The following is a 25,875-nucleotide window of genomic DNA, read 5'->3' as shown; positions in this document are numbered from 1 at the left end:
ATAAAGTGGCTTTAATATTGTGGGAAGGAGTCTGACTATTCCTGCTACCACATCAGACAACATGTTTCAGCCCATGATGTAGAAGCACTGATTGGATGTACATATAACCCAAACTCCCTCGTTTATTTCCACATGTACCAGAGAGGTTCCATGGAAGAAGAGGAAGGTCTGGTGTCAGGACGTGTTTGTTCCCACATCTGCCAAAGGGCAGCACAGGAACCACCTTCCCCTTTGAGAGCTCAGTCCTTCCTGTACCTGCCATGGCCTTGTCCCCATCTGTGAGGGCCTGGTCTGCCTGTAGGATGGCTTAGTCTGCTCTTCCCTGTGACTGCAGGAAGCTCTGGAGGACCTCGTTGGCCTGAGGAAACAACAAGGAACAAAGACTTATCAGGCAGCAAAGATGTAGTGTCTTGCTGTGGAAATTGTTGTTCAGTAAACCTACAGACTAGATCCTGTAAATTCTCCATCCTTTGTAGGCTCCCCAAATGGTTACAGACCCTAGAATTCTGTACAGGTCTACAAAGCCCCACCATCCGTTGTTCACATCTGCCATATCTGCATGTTCTTTTTCTCTTGACTAATGCTCATCTACTGTTCCTTTATTAGGGCATCGTTTATGCATACTTCAACTTGTCCTTTCTACCTCATCTTCCTGGAAGCTTTCCTAAGCTATACTCTGAGTTCTGAATGGCTGCCAAGAACTCAAAGCTACCCCACCAGTAAACCACTTGCTGGCTGTGTTGTCTTAAGCAAATTAATAATTTCTCTGTACATCAGAGTTCTCAGTTTTGTTATGGCATGACAGCAGTACCTAATTCATTATTCTGAGGACTAAGATCATTGTCTAGGCAATATAGTGGAGTGGAAAGATCCTGAGTTCACCCTCAAAGTCTGTTTGCAAAACAACCATTGGTGAAAAACATGGAAGCTAACAGCAGAGATCTCCTATGAATGGTGATATAAAGGAGGAACCACAGTGACATGAGTAGGATTAGTGAAGTCTCAGTACAGTCAAATTCCACAGCCCCATGTGGGCTAGTCATGATTGAGAGGATAATTATAACCCTAAACATTTTCCAAGGAGTGAGAATTCCTAGGTCTGTATCATCACCCACCCTTCCACCACAGCCATGGATCTAGCACCTTGAAGACAATCCTCAAGAACTTTGCTGTGAAGGCCAGTGAGGCTGACTTTCAGCAGTCCCAGAGAGCTTGGGGAAATAAGAATCCCAGCTCTTACAGGGTGCACACTACTTGTCACATGTCCCAGGACCCAGAGAATAAGCGGTAATTTGATAGGAGCCTGGGTCAGACCTACCTGCAGCGTGGAGCCTGAGCAAGGGGATTTATTGTTATTTAATGGAATGGTTTTTCCAGTAGTCATGTATGGATCTGAGAGTTGGACTGTGAAGAAAGCTGAGTGCCAAGGAATTGATGCTTTTGAACTGTGGTGTTGGAGAAGACTCTTGAGAGTCCCTTGGACTGCAAGGAGATCCAACTAGTCCATTCTAAAGGAGATCAGCCCTGGGTGTTCTTTGGAAGGAATGATGCTAAAGCTGAAACTCCAGTACTTTGGCCACCTCATGTGAAAAGTTGACTCATTGGAAAAGACTCTGATGCTGGGAGGGATTAGGGGCAGGAGGAAAAGGGGACGACAGAGGATGAGATGGCTGGATGGCATCACCGACTCAATGGACGTGAGTTTGAGTGAACTTTGGGAGTTGGTGATGGACAGGGAGGCCTGGCATGCTGCAATTCATGGGGTCGCAAATAGTCCGACATGACTGAACTGAACTGACTCAATGGAAGTATGCTTGGAACGTCAAATTAAGAGCAAACTTACCTGGAGCTGCAGCTAGGGGTCAAGTCAGCTGCCCTGGCTCATCCCTAGGGCTCCTCCTGTGTCTCGCTCCTCTTGAAACCCGACTCTTATATTCAGAAGCTGAAAAGAAAGCAAGTTATTAAAGGCCATTCAGGTATTGATGGGGATTACAAGAAAAGAAATCAAAATTGAAAGAACATGGATTAAAAAAAAAAAAAAAAAACCAGAGGTAGGAATCTGGATGAATTGTGAGAAAGACAGGGGATGATTGTTCCTCCATGCCTGGCTGGGTAAGCATTTGTCCCTCCTACACAAGTGGCTTGAACGTGGCCCAAGTAATGTGCAGATGAGTGTTTAACAGTCTGTCTCTCAGGGGTGTTTTTGTGAGAAAGGGATTTGTTTATAAATTTTTCTCCACTTGAAAAATGTTTCAGTTTTTCCTTTCTAAAATGTTTCTTCTTTTTAACTCAGTGATTTTTTAATAATTTATTTATTTTAACTGGAGGCTAATTACTTTACAATATTGTATTGGTTTTGCCATACATCAACATGAATCTGCCAAGGGTATATACATGTTCCCCATCCTGAACCCCCCTCTCACCTCCCTCCCCGTACCATCCCTCTGGGTCACCCCAGTGATTTTTTTTTTTCCATTAGTAAAAGAAATATGTGTGTGTACAAAATCCTTAATTTTATAGCCCATAGTCACTATTTTTTAAATTTTTTAATTGGAGAATAATTGCTTCACAATGTTGTCTTGATTTCTGCCGTACACCACCACAAATCAGCCATAATTATGTGTATATCCCCTCCCTCTTGAGCTTCACTATTATTTTGTTAGAGTTTTCCTCTTTTCTTTTACTAGCGTGGATCCAGATTTGGAGGTTAAGGCTTGATTCATCCCTTCCATTCTTTTCTGTATCATTTAAGGCATTGTACTAACCTGCAAGTTAAAAGTTTGACTGCTGCTGTTATGGAACCAGGTTCTTTTGCCCAAGGAGCTGCAAGCCAAAACACTGAGACCCCAGGTTTGCAGCAGAGAGTTTATTTGTGAGGTATCAACTAAGAAAGATGCACAATTTGAGAGTTGTGAGTTAAGTCTTATTTGGGACAAAATGAGGACTGTAGCCCAGTAGGCAGCACCTCAGGTAGCTCTGAGAGACTGCTCCAAAGAAGTAGTGGGGGATGTTCAATATATAAGGTTTTGGTGAACGGGGAGTTCAATGCAATCAAGTGTTTACTTTACAAGAGTTTTTCTCCTAGTCACGAGGATATGATGTCACCATGAATGGATTTAGTGCTTTTCTAGATATGAAGGGGCTCTTCCCTGATAGCTCAGTGGGTAAAGAATCCACCTGCAATGCAGGGGACCCTGATTCGATTCCTGGGTCGGGAAGATCTGCTGGTGAAGGGATAGTCTACCCACTCCAGTATGCTCGGGCTTACCTGGTGGCTCAACTGGTAAAGAATCCACCTGCAATGCGTGAGACCTGGGTTCAATCCCTGGGTTGGGAAGATCCCCTGGAGAAGAGAAAGGCTACCCACTCCAGTATTGTGGCCTGGAGAATTTCATGGGCTGTATAGTCCATGGGGTCGCAAAGAGTCAGACACGACTGACCGACTTTCACTTTCACTTTAGATATGAGGAGATGCAGGGATTGGTATCATAAAATCTGTTTCCCCCAAATATCCAACTATATAAAGACCTGTCCCATCAGATTCCCTGGAGCACAGAGTGCCTCATTCCACCCTGAACTTCCTCAGGGATTGTTGAAGGTCAACAGCTGCAGCAGCACAGGGTTCAGTCTCCTCAGAGGCAGATGGCAAATGCCCTTATTATAGTTCAGTTGTTGGCAGTGCTCTTGGCAAGTGCGCATTAATAGTTGACAGAGGCAACCCAGTAAGGCTGCAAGGGCTGTGATGACAGTAGGTCATGGGACAAGCAGGTCTCTTCTGAGCAGACTCTGATGAGCTATATTGGTTTCCCTGGTTTCAGCCAGGTTTGTTGTGTTACAAGAGGAAGGAGTTTTCAAACAAGCTCTTCCCTTATCTGCTGTTCTGTAAAAGGAACTCAAGAATTTCCCTTAGTTACCAGTTTCTGTTACAGGTTTTTAACCCTATGAATCAGGGTTTGGCTATCCCATCTGTATTTCAGATGGCAGTGAGGGAAAGGAAGGACATGCAGAGTATAGTCTCAAAATTCTACACCCAAGCCTCCCCAAGAGCAAGGGCAGTTGCACAAATTCCCCATGCAGACTTCTCTAGCTGCAAAGACAACTAGAAAAGTATAATATCCTTAGATTACCATACGCTTATTTTGTAAAATAAAATGATACGATATTTGGAGCTGCAGAGTGTGTTACAACTGTAAAGGTGTATGTGACGATATCAGGGACAGATTTTTCTTGAATTCTGAGATCACACTTAGTATATTCAAGACTTGAACCCAAGCTGGGAAGATTACTATGGCCCCATAAGCCCAAGTCACTGAGATTGATTCAGAGGGAGATTGGGCATGTGACCTAAAACCAGATAAAGCTAATCTTTTCTCAGTTACCTGTATCCAAGAAAATTTTCTCTTTTTCTCTCTCACTCTTTGTCTTTTTTGGGCTCTCTTGATCTCCTGAGAGATTTCTTCATTAACTTTTTGTTGTTGTTAGCGAAGGAATAAAGATGTATGATTCAGAATGAAAATTGTAATGCCATTTAGATATGTTTGGCTCTGCAACATGATGTATGTTATAAACATGATATATATTACTACTCACAAATAAATTTGGAGTCTTTCAGTTTCCATGGTTTGTAATTGCTTCAGGAAAAATACTTTAAAAGTTATGTCCCTTAACTTTAATTCACAAAAGTATAAAGTATTAGGAAAGGAAGAATGAGTAAAATGTGTTCGTAAATGTAAGGCAGTCAATGAGACGATTTAACTGAAGATTTTTATAGTTGCTATTTATTTAACTCCAAAAAAAGTGGTCTTGCATCTTGTTTTAGAAGTTGTGCTTCTTTGTCACCTAGTAAGGAAATCAGTCCTGAATATTCATTGGAAGGACTGATGCTGAAGCTGAAACTCCAATACTTTGGCCACCTGATGCGAAGAACTGACTCATGTGAAAAGACCCTGAGGCTGGAAATGATTGATGGCGGGAGGAGAAGTGGGAAACCAAGAATGAGACGGTTGAATGGCATCGCCAACTCAATGGACATGAATTTGAGTAAGCTCCGGGAGTTGGTGATGGACAGGGAGGCCTGGCATGTTGCAGTCCATGGGGTTGCAAAGAGTCAGACATGACTGAGTGACTGAACTGAACTGAACTGAACATTAAACCTTGTGTCCAGTGAAACATCTGAGAGGAAGAATCTCATTTCCACATCCTCAGAGTTTAGTGCCAGACCACAGGGTGTGGATGGACCAGCATTATAAACAGCTCAAACATGAAGTACTTGCAGTTCAGAAATATGAGTGCAGTTCTTCACATGGAAAATGTGGGCACAAAGAAGTACTAGTTCTTTGGGGGATAAAGTTCCTAGGCTTGGGGAGCTTTAGAATTGGAAAGAGTAACCATTGAGGCAAAATGTTTATAAAAACGAGGCAAAACTAAAAGCACCTTGGATGTTGCTGAGCACAGAAATAAACAAGATAAAAGAATAGGCATTCAGGACTATACAATTGTAAGGTGATAGAGCTTGATTACTTATTTGGCTAATAAGTATGTCACTCTGCTTGCAAGCTGGAGTGGAGGTGTATCACCTGAGGAAGTTCAGCCTCAGTGTATCTGCAACACGTGGTAAAGGGATAACTGATAGCGTTCAAGCTAATCTCTCTTTAGATCTCATTTTTAAAGGAAAAAGTTATTTCTGGCTTAAGGTTCCTTTTACCATTTTTGAAGTGTCAGAGAGTTCACATGATCAAAGTCTGCAGACTTTAATATAGTTGGGTAGGAGTTTCGGGGGAAGGTGTCTACTAGAGCTATACAGAAACAGAAAGCAGGATCCAATACAAACCGAAAGCCCCAAGTGTCTGTGCATTCATCCACCGTTAGTCTCATTCTGTGTTGTCCATTCTTCTAAATTTTTAGGATCCACATGTACTTCACTGGGAATGGTTACCTTCTCACTCATCTCCACTACCTTTTAAGAATATTGGAGCCAATAGTCATATCATAATTGTATTATAACCTAATTGTATTTGTATTGTACAATGTAATTGTATTACATATTACAGTTGTATTAATATGTATACATATAATACATATATTATGTATTATATGTATATAATACATATAATACGTATATGCAATACATATATTCAGAAAACTAAGATCATGGCATCTGGTCCTATCATTTCATGGGAAATAGATGGGGAAACAGTGGAAACAGTGTCAGACTTTATTTTGGGGGGCTCCAAAATCACTGCAGATGGTGACTGCAGCCATGAAATTAAAAGACTCTTACTCCTTGGAAGAAAATTTATGACCAACCTAGATAGCATATTGAAAAGCAGAGACATTACATTGCCAAAAAAGGTCCATCTAGTCAAGGCTATGGTTTTTCCAGTGGTCATGTATGGATGTGAGAGTTGGACTGTGAAGAAGGCTGAGTGCGAAGAATTGATGTTTTTGAACTGTGGTGTTGGAGAAGACTCTTGAGAGTCCCTTGGAGATCCAACCAGTCCATTCTAAAGGAGATCAGCCCTGGGATTTCTTTGGAAGGAATGATGCTAAAGTAGAAACTCCAGTACTTTGGCCACCTTATATGAAGAGTTGACTCATTGGAAAAGACTCTGATGCTGGGAGGGATTGGGGGCAGGAGGAGAAGGGGACGACAGAGGATGAGATGGCTGGATGGCATCACTGACTCGATGGACGTGAGTCTGAGGAACTCTGGGAGATGATGATGGACAGGGAGGCCTGGCATGCTGCGATTCATGGAGTCACAAAGAGTTGGACACGACTGAGCGACTGAACTGAACTGAACAAGTTCAAGGTATATAGGTGTCTTTGCAGACCTTGTTTTCTTGGGAGCAGAATAAAAGCACTGTTGTTGTTGTTATTCAGTCACCAAGTCCTGTCTAGTACTCTTGCCTGGAGAACTCCATGGACAGAGGAGTGTGGCAGACTACAGTCCATAGGGTCTCAAAGAGTTGGATTTTCTATTTGCATTTCTAATGAGTTCTGACAATTCATCTGTAACACTAAAGAATTTCCTTAATAAATACATTCTGTGAGGACTGTGTAATACCCAGTCAACAGGCAACAGACCCTCGTGAGCACACCATACACAAGTCTAAGGAGAAAGGGAAAGGGATGTAGTAATGTCCAGAGAAGCTCAGTCTTCCTGTACTAAGTACTGTGTGAAAAAACGGTTGCCTTGCTGTCTTCCTCCAGAATTGTTCAACAAGTACTTGTGTAGAACTTTGATTCCATTAGTAATTTAACAAATATTTATTAATTATAAAGTCTGGAAGAGGCCTGGAGCCTTAAGATATGTGTAACTTTATTCCAACAGATGACCACTTGGGACTGAACATCAGAGCAGTGCAGGTTCCTTTCTCTCTGCTTTAACAGTCCTTTCCCTCCCTCCTGACCCCTTCCTTTCTCTAAGCCACGATCACTTCATGGCACAAATGCATGTGCCTGTTTCTTGTTTGCATTACTTGTCATGTGTCAGGAAGATTTGATGGGGAAACAGAACTCCTCACTGCCCCCTCACCCCCTTTACCAGACCATCCAGACATCCAGTGTTCAGGATATTCCTCTGATGACACCAGAGGGTCTTTGGGGACTGGACCAGCTGAAGGACTTATTCCAGAGACTTTGGTAGGAGAAGTGGCAATTGAGCATTAACCCTGAACCCTTCAGAAAGCAGAGTCATCCTACAGATTCTGCAGTTTGTCAGCATGTGGGTGGCATGTTCAGTGAGAAATGGATCCTTCTCACATCAAAAGCACAGTTTTATTTCAATAGACATTCCTTGAACTGGTAACAGTTATGGTGACAATAGGAATTTTGCCAATTACTGGCTCTTTTGTTTGCTATTTTAAACAATATCATTGTTCTGTGAGCCAAATGTGGTGGCTTCATTGCTGGGCAAGTCTCCTGGGAGGGAAACTGGAGGAACTCAGAGCATATGGGTTGTGCAGTCTCTCCCAGAGAAAAGTGGCAGGTTCAGATGGGTGTGTGTGTACTTTCTGCCTGAATTCTTTCAGTACCAGTTCCTAAAATTGTGCCCTTTGTTTTGAGAACCCTAAGCAGCAATTAATGTAGTAAGGAAGTAGCAATTTGGGCCCCTGATGGGTGGAAGCTTATGTATTTATTCATGTGTATTGTTTGAACACCTGAAGCCTCAGTGGTGGTCTTTGTGGTGGGAGTTAAGTTTCAGTGAAGATCATCTAGTAGACAGGATCATGAGGTGGTTGCTGCTAAGTCGCTTCAGTCGTGTCCGACTCTTTTGACCCCATAGATGGCAGCCCATGAGGCTCCCCCGTTCCTGGGATTCTCCAGGCCAGAACACTGGAGTGGGTTGCCATTTCCTTCTCCAGTGCATGAAAGTGAAAAGTGAAAGTGAAGTCGCTCAGTCGTGTCTGACTCTTAGCGACCCCATGGACTGTGGCCCACCAGGCTCCTCCGTCCATGGGATTTTCCAGGCAAGAGTACTGGAGTGGGGTGCCATTGCCTTCTCCGCATGAGGTGGTAGAGGAGATAAAATGTAAACAGGTCATTTCAATGTCAAAATTATATAAAAATCCTGTGCTCTGAGTGAAACATAGTACAATGAGGGCACAAAGAAGGGACACCATGCCCAGTTCATTTTAAGCACAAGGCCTAGCATTAGACAGCTGAGAAGAATTCTTAAATGTTGTGTTGAAATTGAAGAAAACCTCTTCTTTGAACACACTGTCTTCATAAGGTGTATCAGGAATTTGGAGGTCGTAACATTCCAGCAGACTTTATACCTAAAAATAACTTAGAGACTAGAAGTTCAAAGCCTTAATGACAACAACAGTATGAGACACATCTGGTGCTTTCTGCTTCCTGCTCTAATAAGTAGATTCCTCCTGCGGAGTTGACTTTTTATTTCTCACAGTATTCAACACTTGCATCTTGTCATAAGAACTATTCCATCCCATGTATTATTATTTTTTATTTAATGTTAATAATTCTATTTATGTGTGAATAGGTGATAAATCATACAAAATATAAAGCCCACAGAAGAATATGTCAGGTATTTTTTGTCTCAAATATGCAGGTCCATTCCTATTTTGCTCATGGATACCAGTTTCTTTCGTGCTTCCAGAGATAGAAGATAATATATTCATATATTGATTATGTTTTAAATCAGTAATGCAACTCACAGACTTTCTGCATCTTAATTTTTTTTTTTTACTTATGATACATCTTGGAGATTTTCTCACATTACCACAAATAGAGTTTCCCTTTTCACTTTAGTGATATAGAGCATTCCTGTGTAATTGTGTCTCAGGATTTACCTCAAGCATGTGACAGGGGAACTCTAAAGATGTTTCCAGTCTTTTGGAATTATAACAATCCTTCAATGAATGTACCACCATTCATTCCATATTCAGCTTGGGTACACAAATGTTTAACATAAATCCCTAAGTGAGAACTTGCTGGATCAACAGTGTTTGCATTTAAATTTTGGTATACATCTGTATCAATCTGCACTCTTCCTAGCAAATATCAGGCTGCCAATTTCCTGTAACCCTTGCCAGACCAGTGTCCTGTCAAAACTATACTTCTTGGCCCACTGAGAGGTGACACAGTTATCTCCTAATTATACTTTGCATACCTTTTATAATCAGCAAAGTTAAACATTTTAATTATCTTCTTATATGTTTACCCATTTAAAAAATGTGGTTGTTGTCCTTTCCTTGCTGATTTATGAGGGCTTGTTAGATCGAGCCTAAAGAAACTCTCTCTGTGTCTATATCATAGTTGACTGTCCCTTCTCTTTATGCTTTGCTTAAAACTTTGCTATGAATCAATCATTATCTTTTAACTCATTTTGCATTTCTTTAAATTGGCCAAGTCAATCAAGATTATTCATATATTTGGATATCAGGCCCTGATTCTTTGGTAATAACTTATTTTTAAACTTTTCTTGATTGAAACTACTGTGACATATACTTCAAGGTTTAGCCACCCTTACATGAAGTTTTTTTTCATGTACTTAACAGGAATTGTCAGCTCATTTAACAACTCACCTGAGATCCATCGTATCTATACACAGTTAAGAAATCTAGATCGTGAGGCCATTAATATAAGGCCAATTTGTGTCAGAAGCCTTACATTTTCTAGGAGCCTATCATCTTTAGTTTTTTCGATTTCCTTTTGTAGTTGAAGTATCTCTTCATGTAATTCATTGGCTTTCCTTTCAAATCCTTCAGTAAGCATTTCTTCTTGTATCTGTAAAAAGAAGACAGTGCCCTGTTGAAAATATCCAACTATCAGAATTTCATATCTAACAACTACAGGAAATCAGCACCAGTGTCTATTTCTATATGGCCTTAGATGCTTTTTGATGAGTTTGTCCAATATTTCTAAACGTTTGGATGTGGGTGGGTAGAAAGAGTATTCAGAGTTTATAGCTTCCCAGGATTGACCTATACCAGTGACCCCAACCTTTTAGGCACCAGGAACCAATTTCATGGAAGACAATTTTTCCATAGACCAGAGGAGGGGGGAACAGTTTCAGGATGATTCAAGCATATTGTATTTATGTGCACACTATTCCTATTACATTATAAAGCAGAATCAAAGGGAGCCCCGAGCTTGTTTTCCTACAACTAGATGGTTGCTGCTGAGGGGATGGGAGACAGTGATGTCTGAAACGTGTTGCTTATGTCCAGTCTACTAGGTAATCTCATTTCAGTTGCTGTTACTGCAAAAAAACCCTGCTTCATGAAGACAGGATGTTGAAATGGAAGCAAGCTTTTCAGTGCTTTTGTGGCACCTCAGGTTATTTCACTCTGACGTTAATCTGGAAAGTATTTGACATTTGAAGCTGTCCTAAACAAACTTTTAAGGCCACTGTAATTTGGAATTTCATGCAAATTCATCCTGTTCTAGCACGGATAAAGTTGATTCATTTGGTTTATTCACAAATGGGTCTTGGATCCTTTCGTTTCCAGTTTAGGGGTCTTTTGTGTTTGGGAAGTGAGGTTCAAACTGTTTTGAAAGCCGAGATAGATGTTCACACACCGGTTGGGAGAAAGAGGCCCTGGCTCAGTCTTTTTCAAAATCTCTGCTAATGTTTGAAACATGTCAAAAATCACTCATCCACATACTTACAGTTTGCCTTTGAATGCAGCCATTTTATCTGCTGGCTTGAACACAGTTGTCATTCTTCCATGAAGTTGACAGATTGACTTTGTTGAATATGTCACACAAGTAAGCAAGTTTGGGTCACAACCCATTGTGTGTCACTGAAATGTGCTGCCAATGGTGACTGTCTTTCTAAAAGGAATCTCTGGAGCGGCTCTCTTAACTCAAAAACTCTGGCCAGGGACCTACCTTTAGAAAGCTATCCCACTTTTGTGTATAAGAGGAGATGTGTGTGCTCTGCATCTGTTTCCTCACAGAGCTGGGCAATCAGACATGAGCTAAGGGCCAATACTTTAATGTGGTTGACAATTTTAATCACATCGTGCAAAATGTTGTTACGTTCCGGTGACATTTTTCATCTAGCCAGCATTTCTCTAAGGATAACACAGTGCATAGACTCACATTCAGAAGCAAGCTCTTTGACCTGAATAGTGAATCGAGAAAGCCATCAGTCATGGCAGCCACTCCGTCCATGCACATACTAACACAGATGCCTGATTCAGGTGTCCTGATATGTAATCATTCAAAGACTTGAATAGTTCTGTGGTTGTGGTGTTGGTTGGCAACAAAACTGCACATAACATATCTGCATGCACATCCTCTCATCCTCTGAAAAATAGATTCCTCAAAAACAAGACTGTTGCTTTGTTGTCAACATTCATAGACTTGTCAGCCTGGATTGCATACCACTGTGACTCATTAACCTCTAACAATTGTGCCTCAATGCCCTCTGCTATTTCAAAAATTCATCTAGTTTCAGTGCTAGCCAAAAGAGGAACACGTGCCATCTTCTGAACTGCAGCCTCTCCTAAAAGTTCCTGACAAATGTCCTTGGCAGTTGGCAGGATCAACTCTTCACCAACTCTTCTTAGCTCTAGCATGTGGTTAGCCACTAAGAATGATGCTTTCAGTGCAGACACGTTTGATGAAGTGGTGGCCTTCAATAATTGCTTCTGTTCTTCTTGTTCACATTTTTTTTCTTTTGAAAAATTGCAAAAGCTTGTCCTTTAATACAGAGGGCTTGGTTTCTATGTGGCGAATCAGTTCTGAGGGTTTCATGGCTTCGATGTGTAGCTGGTCACTACATATTATACAAAGTGGGTTGGAGAATGTGAACCACCTATTGCAATGGACCTGTATTTTAAGTAGAGCTTTTGGTATTTTCTTTTAAATGCAACTTTCATTTTGTTGGCAGTCTTAGAGTCTTCTGCTATCTTTCCCCCTTTTTAAAGAATCTCTCCAGTGACTTTTTTTTTTAATTATTTTGGCTAGGCTTAGCTTGTGAGCTCACCAAAACCGTGATTGAGACAAGTGAGCAGTGTGGAAAAGAGGCAGGGACAGAAGTGGTAAATAAAATAATCACTGGGCCATGTATGGACTAAAATAAGTGTTGGATTCTTACTTGAAACCTGCCACCAGATGTGCAATTGAAGTACATCAACTCACTTGCCAGTATAGAACCTGCCACTAGATGCAGCTTAATTGTCACTTGCCACTCACTGATAGGGTTTTGATATGAGTCTGCCAGCAATTGATTTATGATGGCTCTGTGCAGTCAAACCTCTCTGCTAATGATAATCTGAATTTGCAATCACTCCCCAGAGTCACTGCCTCAGCTCCAGCTCAGATCATCAGGCATTAGATTCTCATAAGGAACACGCAACCTAGACCCCATGCATGCACAGTTCACGATAGGGTTCAGGCTCCTCTGAGAATCTAATGCTGCCACTGATCTGACAGGAGTCAGAGTTCAGGCAGTAATGTGAGTGATGGGGAGTGGCTGTAAATACAGGCTTTGCTCACTTGCTCACCACTCACCTCCTGCTGTGTGGCCCAGTTGGTAATAGGCCACATCTGCTACCAGTCTGTGCCTGTGGGCTGGGGACCCAAGCTCTACACCATCACCCTGGGCAGGGAGGATCTGTGCCTCAGTCAGGCCTTCAAGCTATACCAGTAATGTGTTCCAGCCCTAAGAATGCACTCTGGGAGGGAATGTAGGTGAATTCTGAATATTTCTCAGTTCCCCTGAGATAAAATGGCCACACTCATGTCACAAATAATGAGATCTGCTGACCCTCTTTAGGACACTGACTATCAAACTCTAGGTTTGAACAAAGAATATATTTACTCTAGATATGTAAAATGAATCAGGCAGATCTGGAAATAAATATAGCAAATTTTAGAGTTTTCAGCATCCCATATATCATACCAGGCACAATGTGATATCTTCAAGAGCAGATGGAACTATTCTGTCTCTGATGGTTGTACCAAAAATTCTAATGACTCTAACACTGAAGTCCTATTCATGTTGGGGCAAATATGACACTATAATCACCACAAACAGCAGTTCAGGAGCCTGGGCCATGTTATTTTCCCTTCCAGACCCTAACACTACAGAAGGTGCTGAGTCTTACAAAGGTGAGTCTTCAGCACAATCCACATCTCTTTGATGTTTACATGAAACATATGTCTTTGGAGTTCTCTCTGGGATCTGACTTAAGGTTGAAATTCTGTCCCTTTATTGTTGAGAAACTAGCATTTTGTCCATCAGACTCTCAGTTCAGTTCAGTTCAGCCGCTCAATCATGTCCGACTCTTTGCGACTCCATGAACCACAGCACGCCAGGCCTCCCTGTCCATCACCAACTCCCGGAGTCCACCCAAACCCATGCCTACTGAATCAGTGATGCCATCCAACTATCTCATCCTCTGTCATCCCCTTCTTTTCCTGCCCGCAATCGTTCCCAGCCACAGGGTCTTTTATAATAAGTCAGTTCTTCACATCAGGTGGCCAAAGTATTGGAGTTTCAGCTTCAATATAAGTCCTTCCAACGAACACCCAGGACTGATTTCCTTTAGGATGGACTGGTTGCTTCTCCTTGCAGTCCAAAGGACTCTCAAGAATCTTCTCCAACACCACAGTTCAAAAGCATCAATTCTTTGGTGCTCAGCTTTCTTTATAGTCCAACTGTCACATCCACACATAACCACTGGAAAAACCATAGCCTTGACTAGAAGGACCTTTGTTGGCAACGTAATGTGTCTGCTTTTGAATATGCTATCCATGTTGGTCATAACTTTCCTTCCAAGGAGTAAGCATCTTTTAATTTCATAGCTGCAATCACCATCTGCAGTGATTTTGGAGCCCAGAAAAATAAAGTCAGCCACTGTTTCCACTGTTTCCCCATCTATTTGCCATGAAGTGATGGGACCAGATACCATGATCTTAGTTTTCTGAATATTGAGCTTTGAGCCAACTTCTTCATTCTCCTCTTTCACTTTCATTAATAGGCTCTTTGGTTCTTCTTCACTTTCTGCCATAAGGATGATGTCATCTGCATATCTGAGGTTGTTGATACTTCTCCCGGCAATCTTGATTCCAGTTTGTGCTTCTTCCAGCCCAGCATTTCTCATAATGTACTCTGCATATAAGTTAAATAAGTAGGGTGACAATATACATCCTTGACGTACTCCTTTTCCTATTTGGAACCAGTCTGTTGTTCCATGTCCAGTTCTAACTGTTGCTTCCTGACCTGCATACAGATTTCTCAAGAGGCAGGTCAGGTGGTCAGACTGCCTACATCCAATTAGACTTACCTTCAGCTTGTGTGCCAGCACTGCTTCCTGCTCTCTTAGAAGGTTTTCTCTTTCCATCTCTAACTTCTCTTTCACTTGGGCTATATTTTCCTTGTGGCTTCTCTCTTGGGCCTCCATTTTTTGCTTCTCATCATTCAGTTCCTGTGTTAGCAGATCCTGTTTCATCTCTGCTGCTTGTCTCTTGGTACGTTCCTCTGTTTCACAAAAGTTTTAAAGAAATAACAGTTATGCTGAGCTATACCTTCCGGAGCTCAAAGACTAAAATGACATTAAATTGATGGGAAGAAGTCTGACTGTTTCTGCTACCACATCCTGCTACCACATCAGACAGCCTGCTTCAGCATGTGAGGTAGAAGCCCTGATTGGATGTACATAAAACCCAAACTCCCCTGGTTATTTCCATGTGTAGCAGAGAGGTTCCACAGAAGAAGAGGAAGCTCTGGTTCCAGGAAGAGTTTGCTCCCATACCTGCCAAAGGGCAGCACAGGAGCCACCTACCCCTCTGAGAGCTCAGTCCTCCCTGTACCTGCCATGGCTTTGTCTGCATCCGTGAGGGCCTGGTCTACCTTCAGGATGGCTGCCTCTACTTCTGCCTGTGACTGCAGGAAGCTCTGCAGGACCTGGTTTGCCTGAGAAAACAACAAGAAGCAAAGACTCAACAGGCAGCAAAGACACAGTGTCTTGCCATGGAAATTATTGTTCAGTAAAGCTACAGTTTGGACCCTATAGGTTCTTCATCCTTATTGGGGCCCCACAGTGGTTAAAGACCCTGTAATTCTGTGCAGTTGTACAAACACCAATCCTCTACTGCTTGCAACTGTAGTCTCTGCACCTTGTTTTTCTTCTAATGCTCATCTACTCTTTATTAGGATATCATTTACTGACACTCCAACTTGTGGCCTTTACCTCCTCTTCCAGGAAGCATTCTTAAGCTTTATTCTGAGTTCTGAATGGCTTCCAAGAACAAAACAGCTGCCCTGTAAGCACTACTACTTGACAGTTGTGTGATCTTGGGCAACTTAGTGCATTCTCCCCATGTCATATTTCTCAACTTTATAATAAAGATGATAGCAGTATCTAATTTATATTATTCTGAGGACTAAATTGATAATCCAACCAAATCACCTAAGGTACAGTTGATGTAGTGAGTCCTTAACATACATCGGCCATCATCATCATCACCACCACCATCACTATCACTCATCCCTATCAATGTATATAATAACCATTGTCCCACCATATCCATTGACTATTTACATGTCCTTCTCAGGTAAGACCATAAACTTCTTGGAAATAGCAGCTTTTCTTTAATTTTCCCTATTCTTTGCAGAAAGCCCATTTGAGGGAAATTTCTTTTTAAAATTTTGTTATTTTATTTTTATACAATTTTTAAAGGTTACACCGCATTTAAAGTTACTACAAAATATTGGCTATATTCCCTATACTTTGCAATACATCTTTGTAGCCTATCTTACACCCAATCATTTGTACCTCACATCCTCCCTCCTGTATTACCCCCACTCCACATTAGTAACCACTAATTTGTCCTCTATGTCTGTGAATCTTCTTCTTTTGTTATGTTTACTAGTTTGCTGTAGCTTTGGATATCAAATAAGTGATATCATCAGTATTTGTCTTTCCCTGTTTAACTTATTTCTGTTTAACTTATTTCTCTTAGTATAAGTCAATCCATGTGGCCACAAATGGCAAAACTTCATCCTTTTATTTTTTTAATAACTGAGTAAGTAGCATTCATATATATGCACACTCCACATTTTCTTTATCCATTCATCTGTTGATGGATATTTAGGTTGCTTCCATATCTTCCATAATGCTGCTATGAACTTTGGGATGTGGGTATCTTTTTGAATTAGTGTTTTGCAAAACCTAGTACATTGTTTGAATAAAAGGAATATTCTCTTTCATCTAGATCCTTGATAATAAGTCCTGTCTTTGGGTAGAAATATTTCTGGTTTGGTGAAGAGCAGCTAACAAACCGTAGATATAAAAGCTGAAAATGTAAAGATGTTGCCATGCTCTCCTTTCTCTACAAAAGTTGTGCTATGGTCTTAGAATTTCAAAAGAACCAACAAAACCCCTTGGTCTCCAATCAGTTATTGGATTGTTATTGGGAAAGTTATTCTTTCCCAATCCCCTTACTCCTCACCTTAACTCCTTTCCTGGGAATGAGTTTATAGTTCTCTTCAAACTTGTTCCTTGCTTCTAAGTAGCAATGGTGTCCTCCAGGGACCAAGAAAGTTCCCTCTGAAATACTCGTCATTAAGGGCTCTGAAAGCTTTTTAAACTCAGTCTGACAATATCTGACAGATGCTTCCTCATTTTGCAACAAGAAATCATCTTTCTTTTTATCGATCATGATCTGTTGAAAAAACAAGGAGAAATTCAATAGAAAGGAGCTGTTAGAAGAAAACATCCAACTGTGATCCTCTTGAAGGAAGCAATGGGACAACATTGGCGCATATGAGACACAGAATAATAGATACAGTCAGGAGACTAGCTTTAGTCCCAGGTGTGACCAACTCTGTGTGACTTATAGGAAGTCCCTTAACTTTCTTGTCTCCATCTTAGCATCTGTGAAATGATGGGTTGGCAGATGTCAATTTCATTGTTCCTTTAACAGTAATAGGATTAATAGTGATAAATCCATCAACAATGAAAAATAGCAAGTTCAATTATGATTTGAAGTAGGCTTTCTTATGCATACTAGGTGCTTTAGATAAAATATATACATAGCAAATCAACTGCCTAACATAATGAGTGAAGTATACACTGAACAAAGTTTTGAACTTTTTCTGAATTCTTGTTTCATTGAGGGTTTGTGTGAAAATATAGGAACAGAAATTTCATACCTGTAATATAAATTTCATACCTGTAATATAAATTACAGTTGGGCTGGTTTTCCTCTGAGAGATTTTTGTAACTTGTAGGATATACAAAGGTAGACTGAAAGACAAGGTTTTAGTGATGGTGCTAATGGTAAGTAGAATTATGAACTCTAAGAATTCTCTCCCTTGGTGTTCACACTGCATGGTCCCATGACTATGAACATGATGAATGTTGATCCTGTGTTTAGATTATGTCTTATGGCACAGGCTACTTTAAGAAAGTGAGATTACCCAAGCATTACATAATCACACAAGCCCTTTCCATGCAGTCTTCTCTAGTTGGTGGCAGAAGAGGTAACTGGAGTGATTAGCAAAAAGCAGAATACAATGCACCATTGCTGGCTTGAAGATGAAGGGGGGTTCCCCAGAGCCCATATGAGTTCTGATGAAAGATATATTCACACATTTACATATGGGGAGAACACTCTGGCTTATACATGATTTAAATTAAACTTTATGCTAAATACAATAACTTGTTTTGTGGCCTATCAAACATGTACATCTGCTCTAACCATTAAAAAAGAATGCATTTAAAAATCACAATGGAGTAACTGTTGGGCAGGATTAAAAATTGAGCTTGGTGGCCATTGTGGATGTGGTTTCAGACATGTTTCTGCATCCCTGAGAACTTGAATCTTCTGAACTGTATCAAATTCAAGGATGCCACCATCCATTCTCAAAAGAGTGTCTGCTAGTAACTGGGAGCTGCACACTTAGGAACTCAAAGTGTATCATTGTAAAAATGCAATAGTTTCAGACCCCAAACAATCCTTCTTTAACAAGCACTCATTTCTTTCCAGCTACAATCTTAATTCTTGACAAATAATACAGGTAATTTTGTGGGTTTTGCCTATAGTAAGGGTTCCCCCCACCCCGCATTTTGTCATGCAACAGAACAGAATTCAAGTTCTTCTTTAATCTGTATCTTCTGGGCTCTAGTCTTCGTTTGGCTCAAATCAAACTCTTTTCTTATCCTGAGAAAAGTTGTTTACTGACTATTCTTGGTGGTATCGCTAAACCCATTTGAACCTTGATTTGTTTTCAGCTTGCTGTACTCTGAGCACATCACCCATACACACCCTGCACTGGCGTGTGACCTGAAAAAGTGTGAGCTAATAATTGTGTGTTGTTTTAAGCACCAAAGCACAGGGTAAGTTGTTTACAGTAGAAAATAAAGAGGCCAGTTTTTAGGGAAAAAGAAGGAAAGTAGCTTATAGAGTCCTGTCATTCACCTGAATCAAAACTCCTTTTACAATGAGAAGCATATGAATCATAGGTGAATAGAAGGAGCCTAAGAACATTTCTCATCCTCTGCAGAGGATGAGATGGTTGGATGGCATCCCCCACTCAGTGGACATGAATTTGAGCAAATTCCAGGACATAACGGAGGACAGAGGAGCCTGGTGTGTTGCAGTCCATGGGATCGGAGAGTCGGGCATGACTGACATACTACTGAACAACAGCAACAACAACGCATGTTTCTAGAACCACAGGAACCAGGAAGGATATATTTTAGGCCACATTACCGCAAGCTTCTTCTGGAAATCCTGATTTTCATCCTTGAAAGAGTGCTCCATGAAGACTGCAATGGCTTCCTTCTCACAGGCTGTATGCACCTCCAGCAGCTCCTGGAGCGCATCTATGGGGAGGCTCAGTCGCTGGGCCATCTGCTCACTGTAGTGGTCAGCTGCCTTCTGCACAGCTGCTGAGTTCTCCAGCTGGGCCAGAGTTGTTACTGCGTTCTCCAGACAAGGAACTGATCCACTGTTGATGGCATTTACATAGGCCTCCACCAGAGGCCCCAGCCCTGAATAATATATTACATTGTGTTATCCAAAAAGTTGGTTTAGATTTTCCCATAAGATGCTACAGAAAAATCCAAACAAACTTTTTGACCAATTTAATATTTTGAAAATAGAATGTTTTCATTCATTTTATGAACCTTAGATTAGCATCCTAAAAATCACTAAAATTTTATTCAGCTTGAAATTTTCTTTTCTTCTCTTTCTTCTCCTCATCTTCATATCCTTCTCCTTTTTCTTCTATAATTTTCTTATAATAACCAGTGTCCCCTATTCACTCTCTTTTATGGTTCTCAGTTCATCACAATACAATATTAACTGAATGACCTCAACAATATGTTCAAAGTTCTCCTGGAACACTTTCCCCATTGTAGGAAAATACAGAGAACTTACATATGTAAATAAATTGTGTATTTTGTGGGTACTATTTCCAAATGAAAATGCAGTGCCCCATGTAAAAATGTCATCAAGAATTTCCAGACAGTTACAAAAACATTAAAACATACAGGGCACATCTCAGCACAGGGCATTGTGAGACTGCTCAGGTAGCCTGTGCATGAAGCCAGCTCTGTTTATAAGACTGTATTTACATTTGTTTCTCAGTCTTTCAATGAGTTTACATGGATTCGTGGTGTACGACTTATTTTCTGATTCATGTGAATTCACACTAGAAATACTTATCCACCAGATGGCTCATCATAATGAATATTTGTATCCTTAACATACCTTCAATGTAATATTGGGATAGCCAAAAAGTTCGTTTGGGTTTTCCCATAACATCTTACTGAAAACCTGAAAGAACATTTTGGCCAGCCCTACAGTTTCATGAGATATGATAGTCTTAAAAAAACCCTCATGTAGGGAAATTTTAACCAAGTAACATGCACTTCTATGTGGGGCATAAATATGTTTTTCCAAATTATATAGAGAAGACACAATTACTGGAAAAAAGAAAGCACAATTATTGGCAATCCTAGAGGATATTCACAACTTCAACTCCACCACACATTCCTCACCCACACTGAATCACAGAGAGACATGCTCTAGCAAAGGAGGCTCACTTTTCCCGGTGACAGTGATTCCTTCTTTTAAGGTCTTGGTCTTTGCATGGGTATAGATATATGAACAGAAATCTTTTGATTGCTTCTGGAAATCCTCATCCAGTTGATTATCTGGCATTTCCTCAAGATGGAGTAATTGCTTTTTGTTGCTCGCAGGGCGGTCAAAGACGAAACACTTCCGTTTGGGAAAAAACTTCCTGATACACTCTCTGGGCAAGTTTAAATTTTGAATTTGGGGACCTTTATCTGCAAAAGTGGAAAAACAGCAATCACAGAAGCGAAAGACTTCAGGTAAGGGGGCTGAGGACTTTCATTTCCAGGGATTTTTGTATCACTCTAATTCCTGTGCCTGTAAATCTTTTTCAGTCTTATGGTACTCTACCATGGAAACTCTGTTTTTGTACTGAGCCAAGAGTGAAGAAAGTACTCCTGGGGAGGAAGAAGAAGCATCCATCCCAACTGAAGAAACCTGTAGTTGTTTTCCTCAGCCATTGTATAGTATGCCATGGATTAATTATTTATTAAATGAAGACCTCATACAGCTTATGGTGGAAACCCTGTCGGGGATTTATACAGACCTGCCAATGAACTTTCTTCGTGGCTCAGACGGTAAAACATCTGCTTACAATGCAGGAGACCTGAGTTCAACCCCTGGGTTAGGAAGATCTCCTGGAGAGGGAAATGGCAACCCACTCCTGTATTCTTGCCTAGAAAATCCCATGGATGGAGAAGCCTGGTCAGCTACAGTTCATGGGGTGGCAAAGAGTCGGACACGACTGAGCAACTTCACTTTCTTTCACTTTCTTTAAAGATAAACTAATACATATAATTGTCAGAAATACTTTTCTGATCTTACAGTCTCCATTTCAGATATGAAATGTGGGCTCAAAAGTAAAGAAATCATAGAAATAAGGATATTCAGAGTATTTTGGGGAAAGAAACCACGCTAGAGACAAATGATACACAAGGCACTAAAGTTTTACAAAATCAGAGTAAAAAAATGCACATCCTATAAATATGTTTTGCGATTATTTTAGCATACACAATCTCATGGTAAGATTGGCCTAAATGAAACTAGGACACCTCATCAGTCTTTTGCATCATTTTCTGTTGGAAGTGACAGTAGCATCCAGAGAGATTCTGGGCATATACCTGCAGTTCCATAAATATTTATTGAAAGAGTAAATAAATGATTAAACAAAATCAATATTTCTTCTAAGTATCACTCATTATTCTCTCTGTTAATTATAATCTGTTATAACTAATTTGTTATATAATATGACATACTATGTAAAGCTCTAGAATAAAGAGTGTGAGATTAGGCGAAAGCATTTGAAGACCTTTCACAGTCTCAGTGAAAGGACATAGCAATGCTTTTCTTTGGAACTAATTAAGGTATAAACAGTTTGTCTGTGAAGAATGTATCTATATAAGATAGTAAAATAAACTGTGTGAAATGTGTTTAAAAATTAATTATTTTGCTTACCTTATGATTCTGTATGTACTAATTTCAATTTGATGGGTTATATTTCTCAAATAGAAGAGGAGAAACACTTAAACTGTATGAAACACAGTGTATGAGCCTTTCTTTTTCATGGTATTACTTTTTCTAAAGTCATTCGGTAGAATATGGGATTCTAAATTTTCTCTGTAAGCTTAAGTTCTGGTTGCTGGGGTTTTCCCAGTAATAATGACTGAAGCCACCTCCCAGTCATTCACCAAGTACCATTAGCTTGGCTTCAAATCCAACTTCAAATCAAGTTCTGACATCAGGGGCTCTGTTGACCTCACCTCCTACTGAGCTTCCTACCACCCTGGCCTTGCTTTGATACCTGGAATCAACTTCAAGGCATTCTCCAGGTACTCATCTTCAGTGATGGAGCTCCCGTCTAACTTCAGCTCCAGCATGAAATCCCGCACAGTCCATATAAAGTCTGGAAAGAAACTCACAAATCGGGCTGAATCCTCTACTTTGTCAGAGCTGGGAGATGATTTGCTTCTGATAAGCTCTGTTAATTCAGTCACATAGCTGGGATCTTAGCTAAGGAAAAAGAAGTACTCTCCAACACAGTTTCCAGATCTCACCTCAAAACAAGTTCTATCATCATTCCCTTTTGCCCCATTTTCCATCTTCATCAACCATAAGAATGAAGTCATGGGCAAGAAAAAACAGTGTCAGTTGCTATTCCCATAAACTCAATGAAACATGGTGGTTCAATTCCTGAAAGGATACTGCAGCTGCTGCAAGGCCTGATCGTTGATGCTGTTCATGCTGTTGTAGATTAAGGTGCTACTCAGGAGCACAGCCAGGGCAAAGATCCACAAGTCATTCTTGGAGTCCTCCTAGAAAGTATGTTAGAGAGTGAGGACACTACTCTTCATGCTCTCATTCAGGTGTTCATTCACTATAACAGCTGTACTGTAACTCAGTTGTAAGGTAAATAAATTTTCAAGACAATGATAAATTCAAACTTTTTGGTATTGATATTTTCCCCTTCAAGTACTTCAGTGTGATTAGCTATTTACAGAAGTCAATGACATCTTATATGTGATTAAAATGTTTAATACAGTGCCTGGAACATAGAAGTTGTAAAATAGTAAGTGGACAGTATTTGCTTTGCAAGTTTTTCTAGATCACAATGTATATTAGAGACAGAGATACTATTTAATTAAATTCATCAACTGCTAACTATTTATCTAAATAACACAAGATACTTATTTGTTTACTAGGATATAAAGTTCCACATGATAATGCCCACCCTAGAGAGATGGCTTTCTTGAGGGACAGATATACATGGGAACATACAAATCTATCCACAATGATAAACAGCCTGGTATGGAACCAAATATTGTACTGTAATAGACAAAGTGGCAACTCCCAAAAGACAGAAAAAAATGCTCTGTGCATTCAGAGCCAGAATTAATTATGTCTGATAGTGAAATGATGGCATCAGGTTGAAAGGAACTGGGCTTTCAAAACTTGACAGAATGTGGATTTGTGGAGTTATAGGGACTCTGCAGGTAGAAGGGCTCACAGAAGCTGATCACAATTGCCAGAAAGTGTGGTCATACAGAGAAATTACAAGGTTATTTTATTTGACTGAAGTAGTTTTACCCATGTAGTAGTAGATGTTGAGGCTAAAAATGAGATTCGGAAGGTCATGAGTGACTTTGGAATTGATTTTATATGTGTATATACATATATATATATATATATATATATATACTACAGAAATAGGCTCCCTGCATGCCATTGCAGGGGACATGAGTCAAGAACACCCCCTGGAGAAGGAAATGGCAACCCTCTCAAGTATTCTTACCTGGAAAATCCCATGAACAGAGGAGCCTGGCAGGCTACAGTCCATGGCGTTGCAAAGAGTTGGACACGACTTAGTGACTGAGTTCACATGCATACTACAGAGATACATGACACACAGTGGGGCAGCAAGGAGTTCTGCTGCACAGACACAATATATTCCAAGTGGTGAAAGGTGAGAACCAACAAACAAGAATATGCTATCCAGCAAGACTCTTGTTAAGATATGATGGAGAAATCAAATGCTTTCCTGACAAGCCAAAAATTAAGAGAATTCAGCACCACCAATCCAGCTTTGTTTGTTGTTCAGCAACAGCAACAGTTGCCCAGTAGTGTCCAACTCTGCAAATCCCATGGACTGCAGTATGCCAGAATTCCCTATCCTTCACTGTCTCCCAGAGTTTTCTCAAATTCATCTCCATTGAATCGGTGATGCCCTCCAACCATCTCATCTTCTGTCACCCCCTTCTCCTCCTTCCTTCAATCCTCCCCTGCATCAGGGTCTTTTGCAATGAGTCAGGTTTTTGCATCAGGAAGCCAAAGTTTTCAAGCTTCAGCTTGAACATTATTCCTTCCAAAGAATATTCAGGGTTGATTTCCTTTAGGATTGACTGATGGGATCTGCTTGCTATCCAAGGGACTCTCAAGAGTCTTCTCCAGCACCACAGGTCAATAGCATCGGTTCTTCGGTGCTCAGCCTTCTTTATGGTCCAACTCTCACATCCATACATGACTACTGGAAAAACTATAGCTTTTACTAGATGGACCTTTGTCGGCAGAGTGATGTCTGTGTTCTTTAATACACTGTCTAGGTTTGTCACAGATTTACTTCCAAGGAACAAACACCTATTAACTTCATGGCTGAAATTACCATCTGCAGTGATTTTGAAGCCCAAGAAAATAAAAGCTGTCACTGTTTCTATTGTTTCTCCATCTATTTGCCATGAAGTGATGGGACTGGATGCCATGATATTCATTTTTTGAATGTTGAGTTTCAAGCCAGCATTTTCACTCTCCTCTTTCACTTTCATCAAGAGGCTGTTTAGTTTCTCTTTGCTTTCTGCCGTGGCATAAGGGTGGCGTCATCAGCATATCTGAGGTTATTGATATTTCTCCTGACAATCTTGATTCCACCTTGTGCTTCATCCAGCCTGGCATTTCTCATGATGTACTCTGCATATAAGTTAAATAAGCAGGGTGACAATATGCAGCCTTGACGTACTTCTTCCAAGTTGAACCAGTCCATTGTTCCACGTCCAGTACTAATTGTTGCTTCTTGTCCTGCATACAGGTTTCTCAGGAGGCAAGTAAGGTGATCTGATACTCCCATCTCTTGAAGATATTTCCACTGTTTGTTGTGATCCACACAGTCAAAGGCTTTAGCTTAGCCAATGAAACAAAAGTAGATGCTTTTCTGGAATTCCCTTGCTTTTTCTATGATACAGCAGTTGTTAACATTTGATCCTTGGTTCCTCTGCCTTTTCTAAATCAAGCTTGTACATCTGGAAGTTCACAGTTCATGCACTGTTGAAGCGTAGCTTGAAGGATTTTGAGCATTACCTTGCTAGCATGTGAAATGAGTGACATTGTGTGGTAGTTTGAACATTCTTTGGCAGTGCCCTTCTTTGGGACTGTAATGAAAACTGACCTTTTCCAGCCCTGTGGCCACTGTTGAATCTGCCAAATTTGCTGATATATTGAGTGCAGCACTTTATTAGCATCATCTTTTATTTTTGAAATAGCTCAGCCAAATTTGCTGATATACTGAGTGCAGCACTTTAATAGCATCATCTTTTATTTTTGAAATAGCTCAGCTGGAGTTCCATCACCTCCATTAGCTTTGTTTGTAGTAATGTTTCCTAAAGTCCACTTCACTTCACACTCCAGGATGTCTGGCTCTAGGTGAGCGACCACACCATCGTGGTTGTCTGGGTCATTAAGACCTTTTTTGTGTATTTCTTCTGTGTATTCTTGCCTCCTCTTCTTAATCTCTTCTGCTTCTGTTATGTCCATACTGTTTCTGTC

At 40.5% G+C, this 25,875-nt stretch overlaps 1 protein-coding gene across 5 annotated transcripts in view; it reads right to left on the bottom strand.

Moving 5' to 3' along the window:
- Positions 1–8,953: 8,953 nt before the first annotated feature.
- LOC113889636 (guanylate-binding protein 2-like) overlaps positions 8,954–25,875 on the bottom strand; it is an 83,318-nt gene continuing 66,396 nt past the window's right edge. For 3 of the 5 annotated variants that reach the window (XM_027536603.1, XM_027536604.1, XM_027536607.1), the window contains 8 exons: positions 22,768–22,877; positions 22,367–22,563; positions 20,535–20,780; positions 19,198–19,478; positions 16,933–17,145; positions 15,292–15,394; positions 14,766–14,959; positions 8,954–10,251 (listed from right to left, as the gene is read on the bottom strand). In XM_027536603.1, the coding sequence (XP_027392404.1) occupies positions 10,066–10,251; positions 14,766–14,959; positions 15,292–15,394; positions 16,933–17,145; positions 19,198–19,478; positions 20,535–20,780; positions 22,367–22,563; positions 22,768–22,877 (1,530 nt within the window). In that variant the 3' untranslated portion in view covers positions 8,954–10,065. The remainder of the gene's footprint in view (positions 10,252–14,765; positions 14,960–15,291; positions 15,395–16,932; positions 17,146–19,197; positions 19,479–20,534; positions 20,781–22,366; positions 22,564–22,767; positions 22,878–25,875) is intronic. The other 2 variants (XM_027536605.1, XM_027536606.1) reach the window with 2 other exon arrangements.

This window comes from Bos indicus x Bos taurus, chromosome 3 (genome assembly GCF_003369695.1).
Source record: "Bos indicus x Bos taurus breed Angus x Brahman F1 hybrid chromosome 3, Bos_hybrid_MaternalHap_v2.0, whole genome shotgun sequence".
NCBI lineage: Eukaryota > Metazoa > Chordata > Mammalia > Artiodactyla > Bovidae > Bos > Bos indicus x Bos taurus.
The sequence above is the reverse complement of the archived record's forward strand: the minus strand, read 5'-3'. Positions and strand labels throughout refer to the sequence as shown.